Source organism: Anomaloglossus baeobatrachus, chromosome 1 (genome assembly GCF_048569485.1).
Source record: "Anomaloglossus baeobatrachus isolate aAnoBae1 chromosome 1, aAnoBae1.hap1, whole genome shotgun sequence".
NCBI classification, from domain to species: domain Eukaryota; kingdom Metazoa; phylum Chordata; class Amphibia; order Anura; family Aromobatidae; genus Anomaloglossus; species Anomaloglossus baeobatrachus.
In genome coordinates, this window is record NC_134353.1 from 967,434,989 (window position 1) to 967,454,399 (window position 19,411).

The 19,411-nt window shown below is 51.5% G+C and overlaps 1 protein-coding gene across 1 annotated transcript; it reads right to left on the reverse strand.

Annotated features, from left to right (window-relative positions):
• Positions 1–600: 600 nt before the first annotated feature.
• On the reverse strand, positions 601–19,122 carry LOC142257988 (uncharacterized). The gene is made up of 7 exons (XM_075330351.1): positions 19,037–19,122; positions 10,032–10,177; positions 9,542–9,715; positions 7,726–7,849; positions 6,466–6,563; positions 6,226–6,343; positions 601–4,183 (listed from the first exon to the last, which is right to left on the reverse strand). The coding sequence occupies exons 2-7, from the start codon at positions 10,107–10,109 to the stop codon at positions 3,219–3,221; spliced, it is 1,557 nt and encodes a 518-aa protein (XP_075186466.1). The 5' UTR covers positions 10,110–10,177; positions 19,037–19,122; the 3' UTR covers positions 601–3,218.
• Positions 19,123–19,411: the final 289 nt, after the last annotated feature.

Consider the following 19,411-nt stretch of genomic DNA (forward strand, 5'->3'; position numbering starts at 1 on the left):
TGATGTACCCTCACCTTCCCATAGAGTAACTCGCGCCCCAATACGGTGACCATGTTTCCCATTTCTCTCACGTAGACAATCGTTTCTGAAATCCTGTTCCTCCCAATTATTTTTATTCAATTCCCTATCTGTGGGCCTTATGTTTCCCCTCAGCAATGTTCTATACCATTTCAATGGCCTCCTTGGGCTGCACATAGGCCCTTTTCTTCGGACTCCTCTAGGCTTTCTTGGCTGATATCCATTATACACTTCCTGTTTCTTACGACGTACGATGTGATATGTGTCTCCCTCTCTTCTTTGTACAACAGCACCCTACTACATGCAGGTCTATAAATCATTAGACCTTAGGTCTGTCCCCGATGAATGCTGGGCCCTATCCGGCTCCTCACCAGGGAGTTGCTTCCTGTGTGCCCATGTAGCGCCTGCCATCCTAACCTAATCTCAACTGTTAACTCTGTATGTGCCTGATCATGTGTATGTACATTCCCAAATACATAAAACCACATTTAGACCAGTGCAATGCATTGTATAACATCACATTTACTTCAAGTGACTGTTGCCAGCACTTCCACACACATGCATTGTTAGATAGATTGCATCTTGCGTGGAAAAGTCCATATGATCTTTGATTATAACAAGGTGGGTTCACACTATATTATTTATTTTCAGTCACCTTGGCAAAAAAATATGACATTTAATGTCCTTTGACAGTTCATCTACGGCGGTGGCAGTGTACACAGCAGTTTTAGTGAAGGGGCGTCGTGGAATAGGATCTGCCGCATTCATTACACAGCACACAGTACTTAGTAAATTTGGTGCATCTTCTCAAAAATACTGCACATAGTTATGAATTTGGCGGCTGGCACTGCCATGCCTCGTTATACCCACGATTCGCCTATTTTGCCAAAACAGACAAGAAAACAGAAACAGTCACAACTTTTTGGTGGAGTTTCACGTTTGAAAAGTTGCAGAATTTTTGCACAAGTGTTTTCTGCAATAAAAGTGGCGCAAATACTGATGATTCAGCTTCTTCGATCGCACAAAAATAAACATAAGACCAACTTAAAAAAAAGGATCTTTTGTGAATCCGCGTCTCCAGGCACTCCCTGTCTCAATGAAAGCAACTTCACCAGCATTAGTATCATTCCCATAAAAGAGGACAAGGACGGAGCAGCCAATAGAGGCCACAAGCCAAAAACACTGAATCCTACTGGACGTAGAAGCTTCAAATGTTAGTATAAACTGAATTAAATGGATGAATTAGTCAAATTAAAAAATATATTGGATACTGTGCTCCATTAATCAAAAGTAATGATCGTATGTGTATTCCTGAAGATCATTAAGGACCATTTTGTTTTATGAAGACCAAGCAAAGTCCAAAACTGAGTCCGGTACATAGAAAGCGATGGTCCCCTTTGTGACAGAATGGCACTACATGACTCCTGAAGGGGCGGCATCGCATTTATTGCACATTCTCAGGATAGGACGCGCAGCATACTTCTCTTGTATCACTCCTGTGGATGAGACTTTCAGAATTTGTTTGCGACATGTAGTTCATCAATCCCGTGGCAGTCAACGTACACCGCAAGATCCTATAGATGCATTATGACAACCTTCTCCACCTGCAGATCCATGGATCTCCCCAGCTCCATGGGAGTGAGGATGCGTGGCCCACACCATGTCTATAGATACAGTAGATCAGTGCAAATATCTCCGGCTTAGATCTTCCAACGTGATATCATTTAGAAGGTTTTGCCATATATTATAACATTTTTAAAGTGATAACAAGTCACGTTATCCCTTTAACCCAAATTTAGGATTGACATTTTACTTTCTGTCTTCATCATTTTATTACATCGTATCTTTTGCAATGCTTTATGCACTATACAATGTAGGTTACTTTATGCAGGGAGGATCCCAGCACCATTGCTGACGTTTAGAGATGATCAGAGCCGTGGAAGTTCGGTTCAGCAGGTGCAACCGGATTTTATATAAAGTTCAGTTTAGAACCCGAACTTGACCTGAACCCCAATGGAAGTCACTGATTGGGCAGTTCAGGTCTCCATCCATATTAAGCCAGCCAGAAACAGATCACTTCCAGGAGCGGGATTTTTCCATTCACTACATTCGATCACGCTGTCTTTACGCCCAGTGCAAGCCGATCAAACACTGCAAGCAGCTCGCACTGGGCTGAGGACCAAGCATACTCGAGCACATCGATGCTCATGCGAATGGTTTGCATACCATACGTAAACCACCCATACTCCCAATCCGAACTTTGTTTTTGTTTTGTTTTTTTGTAAAGTCTGTGTTCAGAATGAACACCGAACCTTGGGATTGCTCATCCCTACTGATGTTGTCTCATAGTTCAGCTCTCTGTGTGATCCACAATGATGAGCGAGTGCTCAGTCAAGTATTGAACATAAACCAGAGGCTGGCTTCACTAAATGATGCAAGCCGTAATCCCAGTGAGCGCCACTTCTTACAGTCAATGAGTTGCTTCCACTGGGATGGTAAAAACGTTTTCAAATGTAGTGTGTCAAAACAAAAACTGCCCTCCTTCCCTCCCCTGGAAATGCTCCGTTTATGGCTGGCTGTATGTGGGCAGAGAGTCAAACTGCCCAATCCGTAACTTCCTTTACACTCGTTACTAAAAGTCAAGTGTCTGACCTGCTCGACTCAAGTAAAGAGCACTTGAGCATCGCAGGGTTCACTCATCATTTTGAGTACAGAGCACTGTACAGCTCACCCATCAATGGTCACCAATCATTTAACCTCATTATCAAAATAGTTCACTTCTGAAAAGCATTGTCTCAAGAAAACATAAAAAGGACACTCATCGGATAAGTGATCTTGTCATCTAAGTGCAGCTGCCTTGGCGAGACCACATTTCTCAACATGTTTTCCAGGGATTTCTTTTTTTTTTCCACTTGAGACACCGGAGGCGGCGATGCATCAACAGGCAAAAGGACCAAAGCCCATACAAGTCTTTCAGCATACAAAACGGTGGGTAAAGTGGTGCCTAAACCATAGCAAAACCCAATCCGGCGAGCTCCGCGAGTCATAAGTACAAGTCTCAGTATAGAATGTACTGTTGCACCGTAACGGAGCAACACTGTCATTTTCTTTTTAGGTTCATTCTCTCCGATGTGATTTTACTGATGTTAATCAGGATCTGACTGAAGCATTAATAACTTTTTACACTTTGAACGTTAATATCAGCTCTTGCCTGTGTGAATTCTTTCATGTTTCACAAGACTCGATTTTTTTGAAAAACATTTTGTACATAGTGAACATGAATGTATTTTTCCTGCGTGAATTTTCTCGTGTGAACGAAGACTTGACCGACTTATAAAGCATTTCCCACATATAGAACATGGAAATGGCTTCTCTCCTGTGTGAACCGGATAGTGGTCCCTAAGTTTGGCTTGAGTAATAAAGCATTTCCCACACTCTATACATGAATGTGGTTTCTCTCCAGTGTGAACTCTCTGATGCATAATAAAACCTGATTTATATTTAAAACATTTCCCGCATTCTGAACATGAGTACGGCTTCTCCACTGTGTGAATTTTCTTATGTGAGAGAAGAGATGAATGACTTCTAAAGCATTTTCCACATATAGAACAAGGACATGGCTTCTCTCCTGTGTGAATTCGATAATGTTCCTTAAGTTTAGCTTTAGTAATAAAACATTTCCCACACTCTATACATGAATGCGGTTTCTCTCCTGTGTGAACTCTCTGATGCATAATAAACCCTGATTTCAGTGTAAAACATTTCCCGCACTGTGAACATGAATACGGCTTCTCTCCTGTGTGACTTTTCACATGTCTAATAAGACTTGCTTTATCTGAAAGACACTTCCCACATTCTGGACAGGAGTACGACTTCTTCCCTGTGTGAATACTTTTGTGTTCAAAATGTTCTGAGCTTTTTCTAAACTGTCTACTACGCTTGTACCCTTGTTCTCCTGTCAGACTTGTGCTTGAGGTGACAATTTCAGATGGGGCAGAAGGTTTCTGAGGCTGAAGGGGATTATAAGTTGGATCTGTACTGTAAAGCCCCGAATTCTCAATAAGAGTAATGAGGTTTTCTGCTGTAGAGTGCTGCTTCACATCTTCATCTTCTATTTTATTATTCAGAAACATGAACCTTCCCTGTGAATTCTGAATCCGATTTTCTGCAAAGATTTCAAAAAGATTTTGTAAGTTTTTCACTGAAAAAACTTTGTATGTACTGTAATACATTAAGTAAGTGCAAAATTTGGGATTCCTTATAATCGTGAACCTGAATTTGAATGTTTTAAAACAAAATCATCTCAAATTTGAGGAGATTGTCTGCACAGCGGTAGCAATGAATCCTATTAAATCTAGGAGAATATCTGCTCTAGTAAGAAAAAGGAGTAAGACTGCAAAGACCAGGACTGTAGAATGGGGGTTTTGTCTTACTGGTGCTTGCGTTTGACAAATCACGGATCAGTTTGATAGATTATTGGGATGGAAAGGCAAGGACCCAGTGATAAAAATGGAAAGTCCATAAAAAAGCGCTCACATTATCTACTATTCCCCTAAGGCTATGTGCGCACAGTGCGTTTTTCGCGGCGTTTTTGCGCGTTTTTCGAGTGCGTTTTTGGCCTCAAAACTGCAGGACTTTGCTTCCCCAGTTTTCATTTTTGCTGTCCGCACACATCTGTTTTTTTTACTTGCGTTTTTGAGTTAAAAAAAAAAAAAATGGACATGTCAGTTCTTTCCTGCTTTTTTCTGCGTTTTCCGCCCATGCAATGCATTTGAAAAACGCAGCAAAACGCAGAGATCAAAAACGCAGCAAAACGCAGCCAAAAACGCACCACATCGCGGCAAAAACGCATGCTTTTTTTATGTGTTTTTTCGACGCAGGTGCGTTTTTGTGCGTTTTTAGCGGCCAAAAACGCACAAAAACGCAGCGTCAAAAAGACGCAGTGTGCGAACCTTGCCTAAACCTGTGTAAATGTAATGATAACCTCACTGATTGCCATCTCCTCCAGCACCAGCGACGATCCACTCCTCTTCTGCGTTACCTGATGGTGATTCAGACTCTCCCGGTCACTCCGAGCTCTATGTGTGAGCCAGAAGTCTCTTATACAATGTGAGGTTATAGAGTCTTGGTCTGACATTGCAAAAGAGACTTTCAGGTCACACAAAGCGCAGTGTGACCCAAAGAGACAGACTAGTCTCCACGTGGCTCAGAAGTGGACCCTGGAGAAGACGCAGATTGGTGAGTATATTAATATACTTATGCGGGCGTCACACGAGACGATCTATCGTGTGATATGTCGTTGGGGTCACGGTTTTCGTGACGCACATCCGGCATTGTTTGCGACACCTCCGAGCGACTCTGAACGTTCGCAAATCGGTAACAAATCGTGTATCGTTGACACGTCGCTCATTTTTAAAAAGTCGTTTATTTTTCTTTGCGCCAGTTGTTCATCGTACCCGGGGCAGCACACATCGCTCCGTGTGACACCCCAGGAACGATGAACACAGCTTACCTGCATCCTGCAGCTCCTGCCGGCTATGCGGAAGGAAGGAGGTGGGCGGGATGTTTACGTCCCGCTCATCTCCGCCCCTATTGGCCAGCGGCTGTGTGACGTCGCTGTGACGCCGAACGTACCACCCCCTTCAGGAAGTGGACGTTCGCCGCTCACAGCGAGGTCGCTCAGCAGGTAAGTATGTGTGACGGGGGTTTAACGACTTTGTGCACCACGGGCAACTAATTGCCCGTGACGCACAAATGACGGGGGCGGATAAGATCGCTCAGGCGATCGCACGATAGATTGTATCGTGTGACGCCCGCATTACAGGTTTAAGGGCAAAATGGCCTTCTATTTTATAGTTTTAGGCCATAAGCTTCAGGCAAGGACTTCAAAAACTCAAATATCTTGTGCCACATAAGAGAAGCAGCGAAAGATTAGGGGTGGAGAAAGTTGAAGGCATGATCTTAATGCTATAAACTGGGATAATGTAGAAATACATGAATGGAGAGGACAGTGATCTATATAATGAACTTTACAGGAAGACATAGAAGAAGATTCCTCTACGTCTACAGTAAAGAAGGTACCACCATCACACATTGCCGATGCCCTAATGTGGATTTCTACCTTCCTCAGGATCAGCACACTAGGAGAAGACATTCAGCTCCAAACCTTGTGAAACCTTTGCATAAACTTTCTACATTTTTACACACCTGTGGTCGCACCTACTGGACTCTCCTCCTTCCCGTCACTGAGACACGACTGATCCCTCCTCATCCGCTCTTCTTCTCCTTCTTCATCCTCCACTTTAATAATAATCAGATCTTCCCCCTGATATATCAGATGTAACAATCAGCACAATACAAGAGACCCCCAATATCTATGACACCTACGACCGCAGGAGCAGAAATGTCCCCATATACAGATCCGGGCCAGGGCTCAGCGCCATCTACCTGAGGAGTCTCCAGGACATTGTGCTTCTCCTCTGGACAGTCCTGAGGACACAGAGGACGGGGACATCTCTCTGGGGGATTTCTCCTCCTGGATCCATCTGTGGAGACACACAGAGACTGATTATTCGGTCCCCGGTATATAAGTATGTATATGTGGCGTGGCTCAAAACCATAATTTCTATGTTTAGATGTCAGTGATTAAATAGCACCGTGGTCCTCACCGCAGCGCAGGAGTGCTCAGGGACTTATAAGCAGCTAATGGCTTTCTACTTTGTCAATATGGTCAACATTATCTCAGGCCTAAGGATAAGAAAAGATTTGTCCAAACACAGGGGTCACAAGTGCACCCCGCTACCCAAAACATGTGCCAATTCAATGTCCTCGCATGATGACACACCTGCCATTATGCAGTGACAGCGCCATGAGGGATACTGCGTCTTTCCACAACGGCTAGGATCACTTAACAGAGATGGAAACCTTCATTCTCCTTCAAAGTAGGAAACAAGGACAGGACCGCCATGTTTTTCTCCATCATCCTCAATCTATAGACTAAACAGCCATAACATAACAGCCAGTGACAGGTGGGTGACACAGATCCTCTTCTGACTTTCCCTCCCGTCAATGATCAGTAAGGTCTCCAGGTCGTTGTGTTGGAAACAGACGGTGCACGTCTCATGGGGACACCAAAAACTCCTCAGCAAAACCATCAGATCCCAGATCAGGAGCTTCTAGTCACTGATTACTCACGTTTCAATTTGAGCCAGAACAAGAGACGTGAAATTTCAGATTTGTGCATCCCGGCAACCAGACGACGTCCATAACTACAGACGCAGAGACGTTTTATCTCCACCGGACGTTATGGCAGCCGGAGAGGACAGATCTATTATTAATGATTGTTCTTATGTATTTCAGGGGTCACCACAACCTCTGCACTCGGCGCCCGTCTCTATCAGATCTGGACCTTTCTTCAAACTCAGCCGAAAATTATTTATTTCCACTTGAGATATTGATAAAACTGTTTATGTCACTACCGGGGTAAGAAGGTCTCATGCTCCAGATTTCATCTTTTAGTAACCTCAGATAACGACACTAACTTGTTAGACTCTGCTGTAAACTGTAACACCAGAACGTCAGAAACACGGTGGGCGTCCATTACCCACATAGAGAAAACCGATCATGGCAGCCAAGAACCTAATGAAGATTCCCGGTGTCTGACATAGAAGAACAACTGCAAATGAAGCCCCTAAAAGCGCTTCTCACCTGGTGATGTCACCGGCCGCTGCTCCTCCATCATCGCCTGCTCGTATCGCTCCTTGTGTCCTTCCAGATACTCCCACTCCTCCATGGAGAGAAAGACAGCGACGTCCTGACACCTTATAGGAACCTGACAACAATGACACCGACATCATCCAGAATCCTCCAGTGCTTCCTGTATAATGTCCCAGCAGTCACCTCTCCCCTCATCACCCAGAATCCTCCAGTGCTTCCTGTATAATGTCCCAGCAGTCACCTCTCCCCTCATCACCCAGAATCCTCCAGTGCTTCCTGTGTAAAGTCCCAGCAGTCACCTCTCCCCTCATCACCCAGAATCCTCCAGTGCTTCCTGTATAATGTCCCAGCACTCACCTCTCCCCTCATCACCCAGAATCCTCCAGTGCCTCCTGTATAATGTCCCAGCAGTCACCTCTCCCCTCATCATCCAGAATCCTCCAGTGCTTCCTGTATAATGTCCCAGCAGTCACCTCTCCCCTCATCACCCAGAATCCTCCAGTGCTTCCTGTGTAATGTCCCAGCAGTCACCTCTCCCCTCATCTCCCAGAATCCTCCAGTGCTTCCTGTATAATGTCCCAGCAGTCACCCCTCCCCTCATCACCCAGAATCCTCCAGTGCTTCCTGTATAATGTCCCAGCAGTCACCTCTCCCCTCATCTCCCAGAATCCTCCAGTGCTTCCTGTATAATGTCCCAGCAGTCACCTCTCCCCTCATCACCCAGAATCCTCCAGTGCTTCCTGTATAATGTCCCAGCAGTCACCTCCCCCCTCATCACCCAGAATCCTCCAGTGCTTCCTGTATAATGTCCCAGCAGTCACCTCTCCCCTCATCACCCAGAATCCTCCAGTGCTTCCTGTATAATGTCCCAGCAGTCACCTCCCCCCTCATCACCCAGAATCCTCCAGTGCCTCCTGTATAATGTCCCAGCAGTCACCTCCCCCCTCATCACCCAGAATCCTCCAGTGCTTCCTGTATAATGTCCCAGCAGTCACCTCTCCTCTCATCACCCAGAATCCTCCAGTGCTTTCTGTATAATGTCCCAGCAATCACCTCTCCTCTCATGACCCAGAATCCTCCAGTGCTTTCTGTATAATGTCCCAGCAGTCACCTCTCCTCTCATGACCCAGAATCCTCCAGTGCTTCCTGTATAATGTCCCAGCAGTCACCTCTCCCCTCATCACCCAGAATCCTCCAGTGCTTCCTGTATAATGTCCCAGCAGTCACCTCTCCGGTCATCACCCAGAATCCTCCAGTGCTTCCTGTATAATGTCCCAGCAGTCACCTCTCCCCTCATCACCCAGAATCCTCCAGTGCTTCCTGTATAATGTCCCAGCAGTCACCTCTCACCTCATCCCCCAGAATCCTCCAGTGCTTCCTGTATAATGTCCCAGCAGTCACCTCTCCCCTCATCACCCAGAATCCTCCAGTGCTTCCTGTATAATGTCCCAGCAGTCACCTCTCCCCTCATCACCCAGAATCCTCCAGTGCTTCCTGTATAATGTCCCAGCAGTCTCCTCTCCCCTCATCACTCAGAATCCTCCAGGGCTCTCTGTATAATGTCCCAGCAGTCACCTCTCCCCTCATCACCCAGAATCCTCCAGTGCCTCCTGTATAATGTCCCAGCAGTCACCTCTCCGGTCATCACCCAGAATCCTCCAGTGCTTCCTGTATAATGTCCCAGCAGTCACCTCTCCGGTCATCACCCAGAATCCTCCAGTGCTTCCTGTATAATGTCCCAGCAGTCACCTCTCCGCTCATCACCCAGAATCCTCCAGTGCCTCCTGTATAATGTCCCAGCAGTCACCTCTCCGGTCAGCAGCTCAATCATCTTGCTGCTGAGCTCTAGGATCTTCTTCTTGCTCCTCTCATGTATCGGGGGAGGGGCTGTGATGGGGCTCCGACTCCGCCCTTCTGACTCCTGGAGATGGGTGATGGGAGTCACACAGTCCCCCGGTGTCTTCCTCACTATGGTGTAATCCTGTGGATGGAGAGAGACATTTAGGGAGGAGATTTCCTTCCTAACTCCAGATCTGACGATCAGTTTAAATCCCGAGATCAATAACCGTCTCCTGTAATCTGGGACCGTATTCTGGAATATTATTACACTCAGGAAAGACATCCAGGCCCCTCTACAACTCTTATAGGGAGTTTACTATAACAACTCCTCCAGGCAGAGAGCCCCACAGTCTCACTGCTCTTACAGTAGAGAATCCTTTTCTAATCTGAATTTTATTTTCCCAAAATCTGATTTGTTCTATAGTAAAATAAACATGATAAAAAAGTAAAGGAGTTACCTCTCCGCTCAGCAGGGAGAAGATTTCCAGGGTGAACGTTAATAATGTTCTAGTGATCTCAATCCCATCCTCGTCCATCTTTGAGGATCATTCAGAAGGAGGGATAAAACGTGGATTAGCTGGAGGGATCTCGTCCTGCAGGGGGTCTATGATAAAAGGAGAAGATGAAAATCGTAGTGAACAATAAAACATGAGAAATACAGGATTTGTAAGGCTCCGATCACATCTACAAGACGTCAACTACGAGCGATGGATCCTGTAACTAAGGCCCCGATCACATCTACAAGACATCACCAACCACGAGCGCTGCATCCTGTAACTAAGGCTCCGATCACATCTACAAGATGTCACCAACCACGAGCGATGGATCCTGTAACTAAGGCTCCGATCACATCTACAAGACATCACCAACCACGACCGATGGATCCTGTAACTAAGGGCCCGATCATATCTACAAGACATCACCAACCACGAGCGATGGATCCTGTAACTAAGGCCCCGATCACATCTACAAGACGTCACCAATCACGAGCGATGGATCCTGTAACTAAGGCTCCGATCACATCTACAAGATGTCACCAACCACGAGCGATGGATCCTGTAACTAAGGCTCCGATCACATCTACAAGACATCACCAACCACGACCGATGGATCCTGTAACTAAGGCTCCGATCACATCTACAAGACGTCACCGACCACGAGCGATGGATCCTGTAACTAAGGCCCCGATCACATCTACAAGACGTCACCGACCACGAGCGATGGATCCTGTAACTAAGGCTCCGATCACATCTACAAGACGCCACCAACCACGAGCGATGGATCCTGTAACTGAGGCTCCGATCACATCTACAAGACGTCACCAACCACGACCGATGGATCCTGTAACTAAGGCCCCGATCACATCTACAAGACGTCACCAACCACGAGCGATGGATCCTGTAACTAAGGCCCCGATCACATCTACAAGACGTCACCAACCACGACCGATGCATCCTGTAACTAAGACCCCGATTACATCTACAAGACATCACAACCACGACCGATGCATCCTGTAACTAAGGCTCCGATCACATCTACAAGACATCACAACCACGACCGATGCATCCTGTAACTAAGGCTCCGATCACATCTACAAGACGACACCGACCACGAGCGATGGATCCTGTAACTAAGGCCCCGATTACATCTACAAGACGTCACCAACCACGAGCGATGGATCCTGTAACTAAGGCCCCGATCACATCTACAAGACGTCACCAACCACGACCGATGTATCATGTAACTAAGGCCCCGATCACATCTACAAGATGTCACCAACCACGAGCGATGTATCATGTAACTAAGGCCCCGATCACATCTACAAGATGTCACCAACCACGAGCGATGGATCCTGTAACTAAGGCTCCGATCACATCTACAAGACATCACCAACCATGAGCGATGCATCCTGTAACTAAGGCCCCGATCACATCTACAAGACGTCACCAACCACGAGCGATGCATCCTGTAACTAAGGCCCCGATCACATCTACAAGACGTCACCAACCACGAGCGATGCATCCTGTAACTAAGGCCCCGATCACATCTACAAGACATCAGCAACCACCACCGATGGATCCTGTAACTAAGGCTCCGATCACATCTACAAGACATCACCAACCACGAGCGATGCATCCTGTAACTAAGGCCCCGATCACATCTACAAGACGTCACCAACCACGAGCGATGCATCCTGTAACTAAGGCCCCGATCACATCTACAAGACGTCACCAACCACGAGCGATGCATCCTGTAACTAAGGCCCCGATCACATCTACAAGACATCACCAACCACGAGCGATGCATCCTGTAACTAAGGCCCCGATCACATCTACAAGACGTCACCAACCACGAGCGATGCATCCTGTAACTAAGGCCCCGATCACATCTACAAGACATCACCAACCACGAGCGATGGATCCTGTAACTAAGGCCCCGATCACATCTACAAGACGTCACCAACCACGACCGATGGATCCTGTAACTAAGGCCCCGATCACATCTACAAGACATCACCAACCACCACCGATGGATCCTGTAACTAAGGCCCCGATCACATCTACAAGACGTCACCAACCACGACCGATGCATCCTGTAACTAAGGCTCCGATCACATCTACAAGACGTCACCAACAACGAGCGATGGATCCTGTAACTAAGGCTCCGATCACATCTACAAGACGTCACCAACCACGAGCGATAGATCCTGTAACTAAGGCCCCGATGACATCTACAAGACGTCACTAACCACGAGCGATGGATCCTGTAACTAAGGCCCCGATCACATCTACAAGACATCACCAACCACCACCGATGGATCCTGTAACTAAGGCCCCGATCACATCTACAAGACGTCACCAACCACGAGCGATGGATCCTGTAACTAAGGCTCTGATCACATTTACAAGACGTCACCAACCACGAGCGATGGATCCTGTAACTAAGGCCCCGATCACATCTACAAGACGTCACCAACCACAAGCGATGGATCCTGTAACTAAGGCTCCGATCACATCTACAAGACGTCACCAACCACGAGCGATGGATCCTGTAACTAAGGCTCCGATCACATCTACAAGACGTCACCAACCACGAGCGATGGATCCTGTAACTAAGGCCCCGATCACATCTACAAGACGTCACCAACCACGAGCGATGGATCCTGTAACTAAGGCTCCGATCACATCTACAAGACGTCACCAACCACGAGCGATGGATCCTGTAACTAAGACCCTGATCACATCTACAAGACGTCACCAACCACGAGCGATGGGTCCTGTAACTAAGGCTCCGATCACATCTACAAGACGTCACCAACCACGAGCGATGGATCCTGTAACTAAGGCTCCGATCACATCTACAAGACGTCTCCAACCACGAGCGATGGATCCTGTAACTAAGGCTCCGATCACATCTACAAGACGTCACCAACCACGAGCGATGGATCCTGTAACTAAGGCGCCGATCACATTTACAAGACGTCACCAACCACGAGCGATGGATCCTGTAACTAAGGCCCCGATCACATCTACAAGACGTCACCAACCACGAGCGATGGATCCTGTTACTAAGGCTCCGATCACATCTACAAGACGACACCAACCACGAGCGATGGATCCTGTAACTAAGGCCCCGATCACATCTACAAGACGTCACCAACCACGAGCGATGGATCCTGTAACTAAGGCGCCGATCACATTTACAAGACGTCACCAACCACGAGCGATGGATCCTGTTACTAAGGCTCCGATCACATTTACAAGACGTCACCAACCACGAGCGATGGATCCTGTAACTAAGGCGGGTTTTGCACACTACGACATCGCAGGTGCGATGTCGGTGGGGTCATGTTGAAAGTGAAACACATCCGGCGTCGCATGCGACATCGTAGTGTGTAAAGCCTAGATGATACGATTAACGAGCGCAAAAGCGTCGTAATCGTATCATCGGTGCAGCGTCGGCGTAATCCATAATTACGCTGACGCGACGGTCCGATGTTGTTCCTCGCTCCTGCGGCAGGACACATCGCTGTGCGTGAAGCCGCAGGAGCGAGGAACATATCCTACCGGCGTCACCGCGGCTCCCGTCGGCTATGCGGAAGGACAGAGGTGGGCGGGATGTTTACATCCTGCTCATCTCCGCCCCTCTGCTCCTATTGGCCGCCTGCCGTGTGACGTCGCTGTGACGCCACGCGACCCGCCCCCTTAATAAAGAGGCGGTTCGCCGGCCAGAGCGACGTCCCAGGACAGGTGAGTGCATGTGAAGCCGGCGTAGCGATAATACTCGCTACGGCAACTATCACAATGATATCGCAGTTGCGACGGGGGCGGGGACTATCGTGCTCGGCATCGCAGCATCGGCATGCAATGTCGTAATGTGCAAAGCCAGCCTAAGGCTCACTTCTACAGGACACGAGCTTAGAGTCTTCTTAAATAAAAAAAAATAAATCCTGCGGCCCCTGTTCTAGAAGAAGTGTCAAATGGGCCTTTAGGGTAGAATAAATTAATGTGGTGTACTTGTATAGGAAATGTAATGGAGTAAGGGCTTGTGATGTACCTTGGACCAAGTCTGTATTCCTTAAGATATTGAGACCAGTGTCTCCAGCCTCTGTGTCTACATCTTCTCTGTACCCTTCGGGTTGTGGGTAATGGGAGGTGGATGGAGAGGTGCTGCTGAAACTAGAAGACTGTGTCTTGTGAGAAGTGACGGCCCTGAGAATTGTAGGATTCTAGAGACTCATAAAACCCCATTGAGCAGAGAACTGAAAGGCTATTTCTTTAATGCCTTCGAGAGGGCCATGTCGATATGTTCCTTCTAGAGCGGGAGGTAGAGTATTCTTTTTGGAAGACAATAACATTTTGTCACTACGGGTCATCACTGAACGCTGACGATTTGGGACTGAATAGTACAAGTAATTTTAAACCACTTAGAATTTACCATAAAGAAGATGAAGAAAGGCCCAGAAGAGGCTCCGAAGACGCGGAGATTGGGCGACTTTCATTTCTACTCTAATCACTCGATCAGGGAGGTTGTGATCACGGGACTCTCCGATCATAAATCCCACACATAAAAGTGGAGAGGGTGATGGGTGGATTCGCAGGTCAATCCCCGGTATCTGGCCACATGCCGATCCCCATATAATCTATGGGGAACCAGAATCCAGCGCAAAGACATAAGGAGTAAGCTCTTCATATTACAGATCACCAGCATGGCTGCCACACTGCTCATTAGGCTCATACATATTCACTGCATCCCCCGCCCACTGGCATCTGTGATTAGTTGCAAACAGATGCACCCCCACGCTGTGTGACAGCCTGTCTGACACTTCCAAACACAGACCCGATCTGCGGGTCTATAGTGTACAGTGAAACTAAATACAAACAGCGTGCAATCCCCCAATTTTAATATCCAGCCAAGATAAAGCCAGACAGCTGGGGGCTGGTATTCTCAGGCTGGGGAGACCCACGTTATTGGGAGCCTCCCAGCCTTAAAATATCAGCCTGCAGCCGCCCAGGATTGTAACATCCATTAGATGCGACAGCCTCAGCACTTTACCTGGCTCTTCCCAATTGCCCTGTTGCAGTGGAAATTGGGGAAATAAGGGGTTAATGAATCACAGATGACAGCCAGAGAATGGTAACGGCAGGCGTCTATGAGGCCCCCCATCACTAATATGAAAGTGAAAATAAACACCCAAAAAGTCGTTTGAAATAAAATATCAATAAAGACCCTCTTTCACCCCATTATTAACCCCAAAAGCTTCCCTGCAGGTCCGACGACGATTCAGCTGTGCTATCTCTGAGCCTGGAGAGACCAGAATCATGTTCAATCTCTCCAGGCTCCAGGAAACACTGACAAGCGGGGCCCGGCCTCCAGCTGTGACATCACTCAGTTCACTGGAGGTCATACCCGAGCTCTCTCTGACAGTGCCAGCCGGGGAGGATGGGGGGGGGGGTGAGAGGGGGATGAGAGGGGGGGCGAGAGGCAGCCTTGCACCCCCAGACCCCCGTCTGGCACTGTCAGTGTTAAATTGTGGTGCTGTGCCTGTACCCCGCCAGCCCTTTAACACTGACAGTACTGGCCAAGGAAGAAAAAGATGTGGTGACCAGAGCGTGGTACTCAGGACATTGGAGGTCATACAGTGAGAACCCGGGTATTACCTCCGCTGAACTGAGTGACGTCACTGCTGGCAGCCGGGTCCCGCTTGTCAATGATTCCCGAAGCCTGGAGAGATTAAACATGTTTTCAACCTCTCCAGGTTTGGATGTAGCAGAGCCAGGACCGCCGTGTGACCCTGTGTGGATTACGTCGGACCTGCAGGGAAGTTTTTGGGGTTAATAAAGTGGTGAAAGAGGGCGTTTCTATTTTATTTCAAATAAAGCATTATTTCTGTGTTTGTATCTTTTCGCTTACAGATTAATGATGGGGGGGTCTCAAAGATGCCAGCCATTACCAATCTAGCCCTGAGTGTCAGCTGTGAGCTGAGATTAACCCCTTATTACCCCGGTTGCCCCCGCACCAGGGCAATTGGGAAGAGCCAGGATAAGCGCTGTGGTTGTCTCATCTAATGGACGCAACAGTCCTGGGAGTCTGCAGACTGCTATATTTAGCCTGTGGGGCTCCCAATAAGATGGGTCTCCCCAGTCTGAAAATACCAGCCCCCAGCTGTCTGGCTTTGTCTTAGCTGGTTATCAAAATTGAAAGGGTGTGGGGGGAAGTGGGGGGGGGGAAGCGGGGGGGACCACACGCTGTTTTTTTAAATTTATTTTTACTGTATACAATAGCCCCGCAGACCGGGTCTGTTATTGGAAGTATCAGACAGGCTGTCACACAGGCAGGGGGCGCTGTCTGACTGCAACCAATCACAGATGCCGGTGGGCGGGGGAAGCAATGAATATGCATGAGCCTAATGAGTGGGCCTGAAGTAGACTGAGTGGCTGCCGAGCAGTGTACACCGCGCAGGTGACTCGGTCAGTAAATCGCGCTCGCTTTATTAGTTTTATTTCTCGAGTGTCCGATCTTGTGGTGACTTTGACCCCGCGGGGGTCGGACTTCACATTCAGAACTAACAAACGCACTAAACACTTCAGCATCTTTCCCAGAGTCTGATACACGGTGAAGTTACCGCTGCAGCGTGTGCATATGGCCGAACAGTGACGAGACATTGCATAGAGACCGTGCAGTGACAGCAGGGTTATATCACACTGCGCCTGCGCAGCACCGAGGCTACATAGCAAGCTCACATGCCCTCAGCAGAGCGGACCGCGGCTCTACACAGTATGGCGCCTCCGCGGGGGAGCGGCCCGGCCCGCAGCCACACGAGCCTCCGCGCGGGGGAACGGCCCGGCCCGCGGCCACAGGAGCCTCCGCGCAGGGGGAACGGCCCGGCCCGCAGCCACACGAGCCTCCGCGCGGGGGAGCGGCCCGGCCCGCAGCCACACGAGCCTCCGCGCGGGGGAGCGGCCCGGCCCGCAGCCACACGAGCCTCCGCGCGGGGAACGGCCCGGCCCGCAGCCACAGGAGCCTCCGCGGGGGAACGGCCCGCAGCCACACGAGCCTCCGCGCAGGGGGAACGGCCCGGCCCGCAGCCACACGAGCCTCCGCGCGGGGGAGCGGCCCGGCCCGCAGCCACACGAGCCTCCGCGCGGGGGAGCGGCCCGGCCCGCAGCCACACGAGCCTCCGCGCGGGGAACGGCCCGGCCCGCAGCCACAGGAGCCTCCGCGGGGGAACGGCCCGCAGCCACACGAGCCTCCGCGCAGGGGGAACGGCCCGGCCCGCAGCCACAGGAGCCTCCGCGCAGGGGGAACGGCCCGGCCCGCAGCCACAGGAGCCTCCGCGCAGGGGGAACGGCCCGGCCCGCAGCCACACGAGCCTCCGCGCGGGGGGAACGGCCCGGCCCGCAGCCACACGAGCCTCCGCGCGGGGGGAACGGCCCGGCCCGCAGCCACACGAGCCTCCGCGCGGGGGGGAACGGCCCGGCCCGCAGCCACACGAGCCTCCGCGCGGGGGGGGAACGGCCCGGCCCGCAGCCACACGAGCCTCCGCGCGGGGGGAACGGCCCGGCCCGCAGCCACACGAGCCTCCGCGCGGGGGGAACGGCCCGGCCCGCAGCCACACGAGCCTCCGCGCGGGGGGAACGGCCCGGCCCGCAGCCACACGAGCCTCCGCGCGGGGGAACGGCCCGCAGCCACACGAGCCTCCGCGCGGGGGGAACGGCCCGCAGCCACACGAGCCTCCGCGCGGGGGAACGGCCCGCAGCCACACGAGCCTCCGCGCGGGGGAACGGCCCGCAGCCACACGAGCCTCCGCGCGGGGGAACGGCCCGCAGCCACACGAGCCTCCGCGCGGGGGAACGGCCCGCAGCCACACGAGCCTCCGCGCGGGGGAACGGCCCGCAGCCACACGAGCCTCCGCGCGGGGGGAACGGCCCGCAGCCACACGAGCCTCCGCGCGGGGGAACGGCCCGCAGCCACACGAGCCTCCGCGCGGGGGAACGGCCCGCAGCCACACGAGCCTCCGCGCGGGGGAACGGCCCGCAGCCACACGAGCCTCCGCGCGGGGGAACGGCCCGCAGCCACACGAGCCTCTGCGCGGGGGAACGGCCCGCAGCCACACGAGCCTCCGCGCGGGGGAACGGCCCGCAGCCACACGAGCCTCCGCGCAGGGGGAACGGCCCGCAGCCACACGAGCCTCCGCGCAGGGGGAACGGCCCGGACCGCAGCCACAGGAGCCTCCGCGCGGGGGGAACGGCCCGGCCCGCAGCCACAGGAGCCTCCGCGCGGGGGGAACGGCCCGGCCCGCAGCCACAGGAGCCTCCGCGCAGGGGGAACGGCCCGGCCCGCAGCCACAGGAGCCTCCGCGCAGGGGGAACGGCCCGGCCCGCAGCCACAGGAGCCTCCGCGCAGGGGGAACGGCTCGGCCCGCAGCCACAGGAGCCTCCGCGCGGGGGAACGGCCCGGCCCGCAGCCACAGGAGCCTCCGCGCAGGGGGAACGGCCCGCAGCCACAGGAGCCTCCGCGCAGGGGGAACGGCCCGCAGCCACAGGAGCCTCCGCGCAGGGGGAACGGCCCGGCCCGCAGCCACACGAGCCTCCGCGCGGGGGAACGGCCCGGCCCGCAGCCACACGAGCCTCCGCGCAGGGGGAACGGCCCGGCCCGCAGCCACAGGAGCCTCCGCGCAGGGGGAACGGCCCGGCCCGCAGCCACAGGAGCCTCCACGGGGGAACGGCCCGGCCCGCAGCCACAGGAGCCTCCGCGCGGGGGAACGGCCCGGCCCGCAGCCACAGGAGCCTCCGCGCGGGGGAACGGCCCGGCCCGCAGCCACACGAGCCTCCGCGCGGGGGAACGGCCCGGCCCGCAGCCACACGAGCCTCCGCGCAGGGGGGGGCGCCTCGGCCTGAACTCTCCTCACAGATTCACCACAAGCAGCAACACTGCACCGGAACCTCCGCTGTAGCCTCACCTGGAAATCTGCTGCTGGCTGATAACAGAGAACAAGAGCTGCGTGCACAGGACAGATCTGCATCTGTGCTGGCTGAAGGACCTGTGGTGACGTCACCGTCATGTGATCGGGGCGGAGCTCGAGAAGAAAATGTGAAGGATCTTATGTGATTAGGGGGCGGAGCACAGACGTCTTCACAGGGCCTCCTGTCACATGACAATGACGTACACACGGCCCCTCCCCTAGCATGATTAGACCGTAGCTGACAGAAAACATCGCCACACCCACCAAACAAACCGGTCACGCCCACTAACCTGGGAAAAGCCCATACTGTATAGTCTAGGCCTCTAGGGTCAGCCCACCTTCCAGGCTAGTGGGCGTGGCGCTGTCATTTAA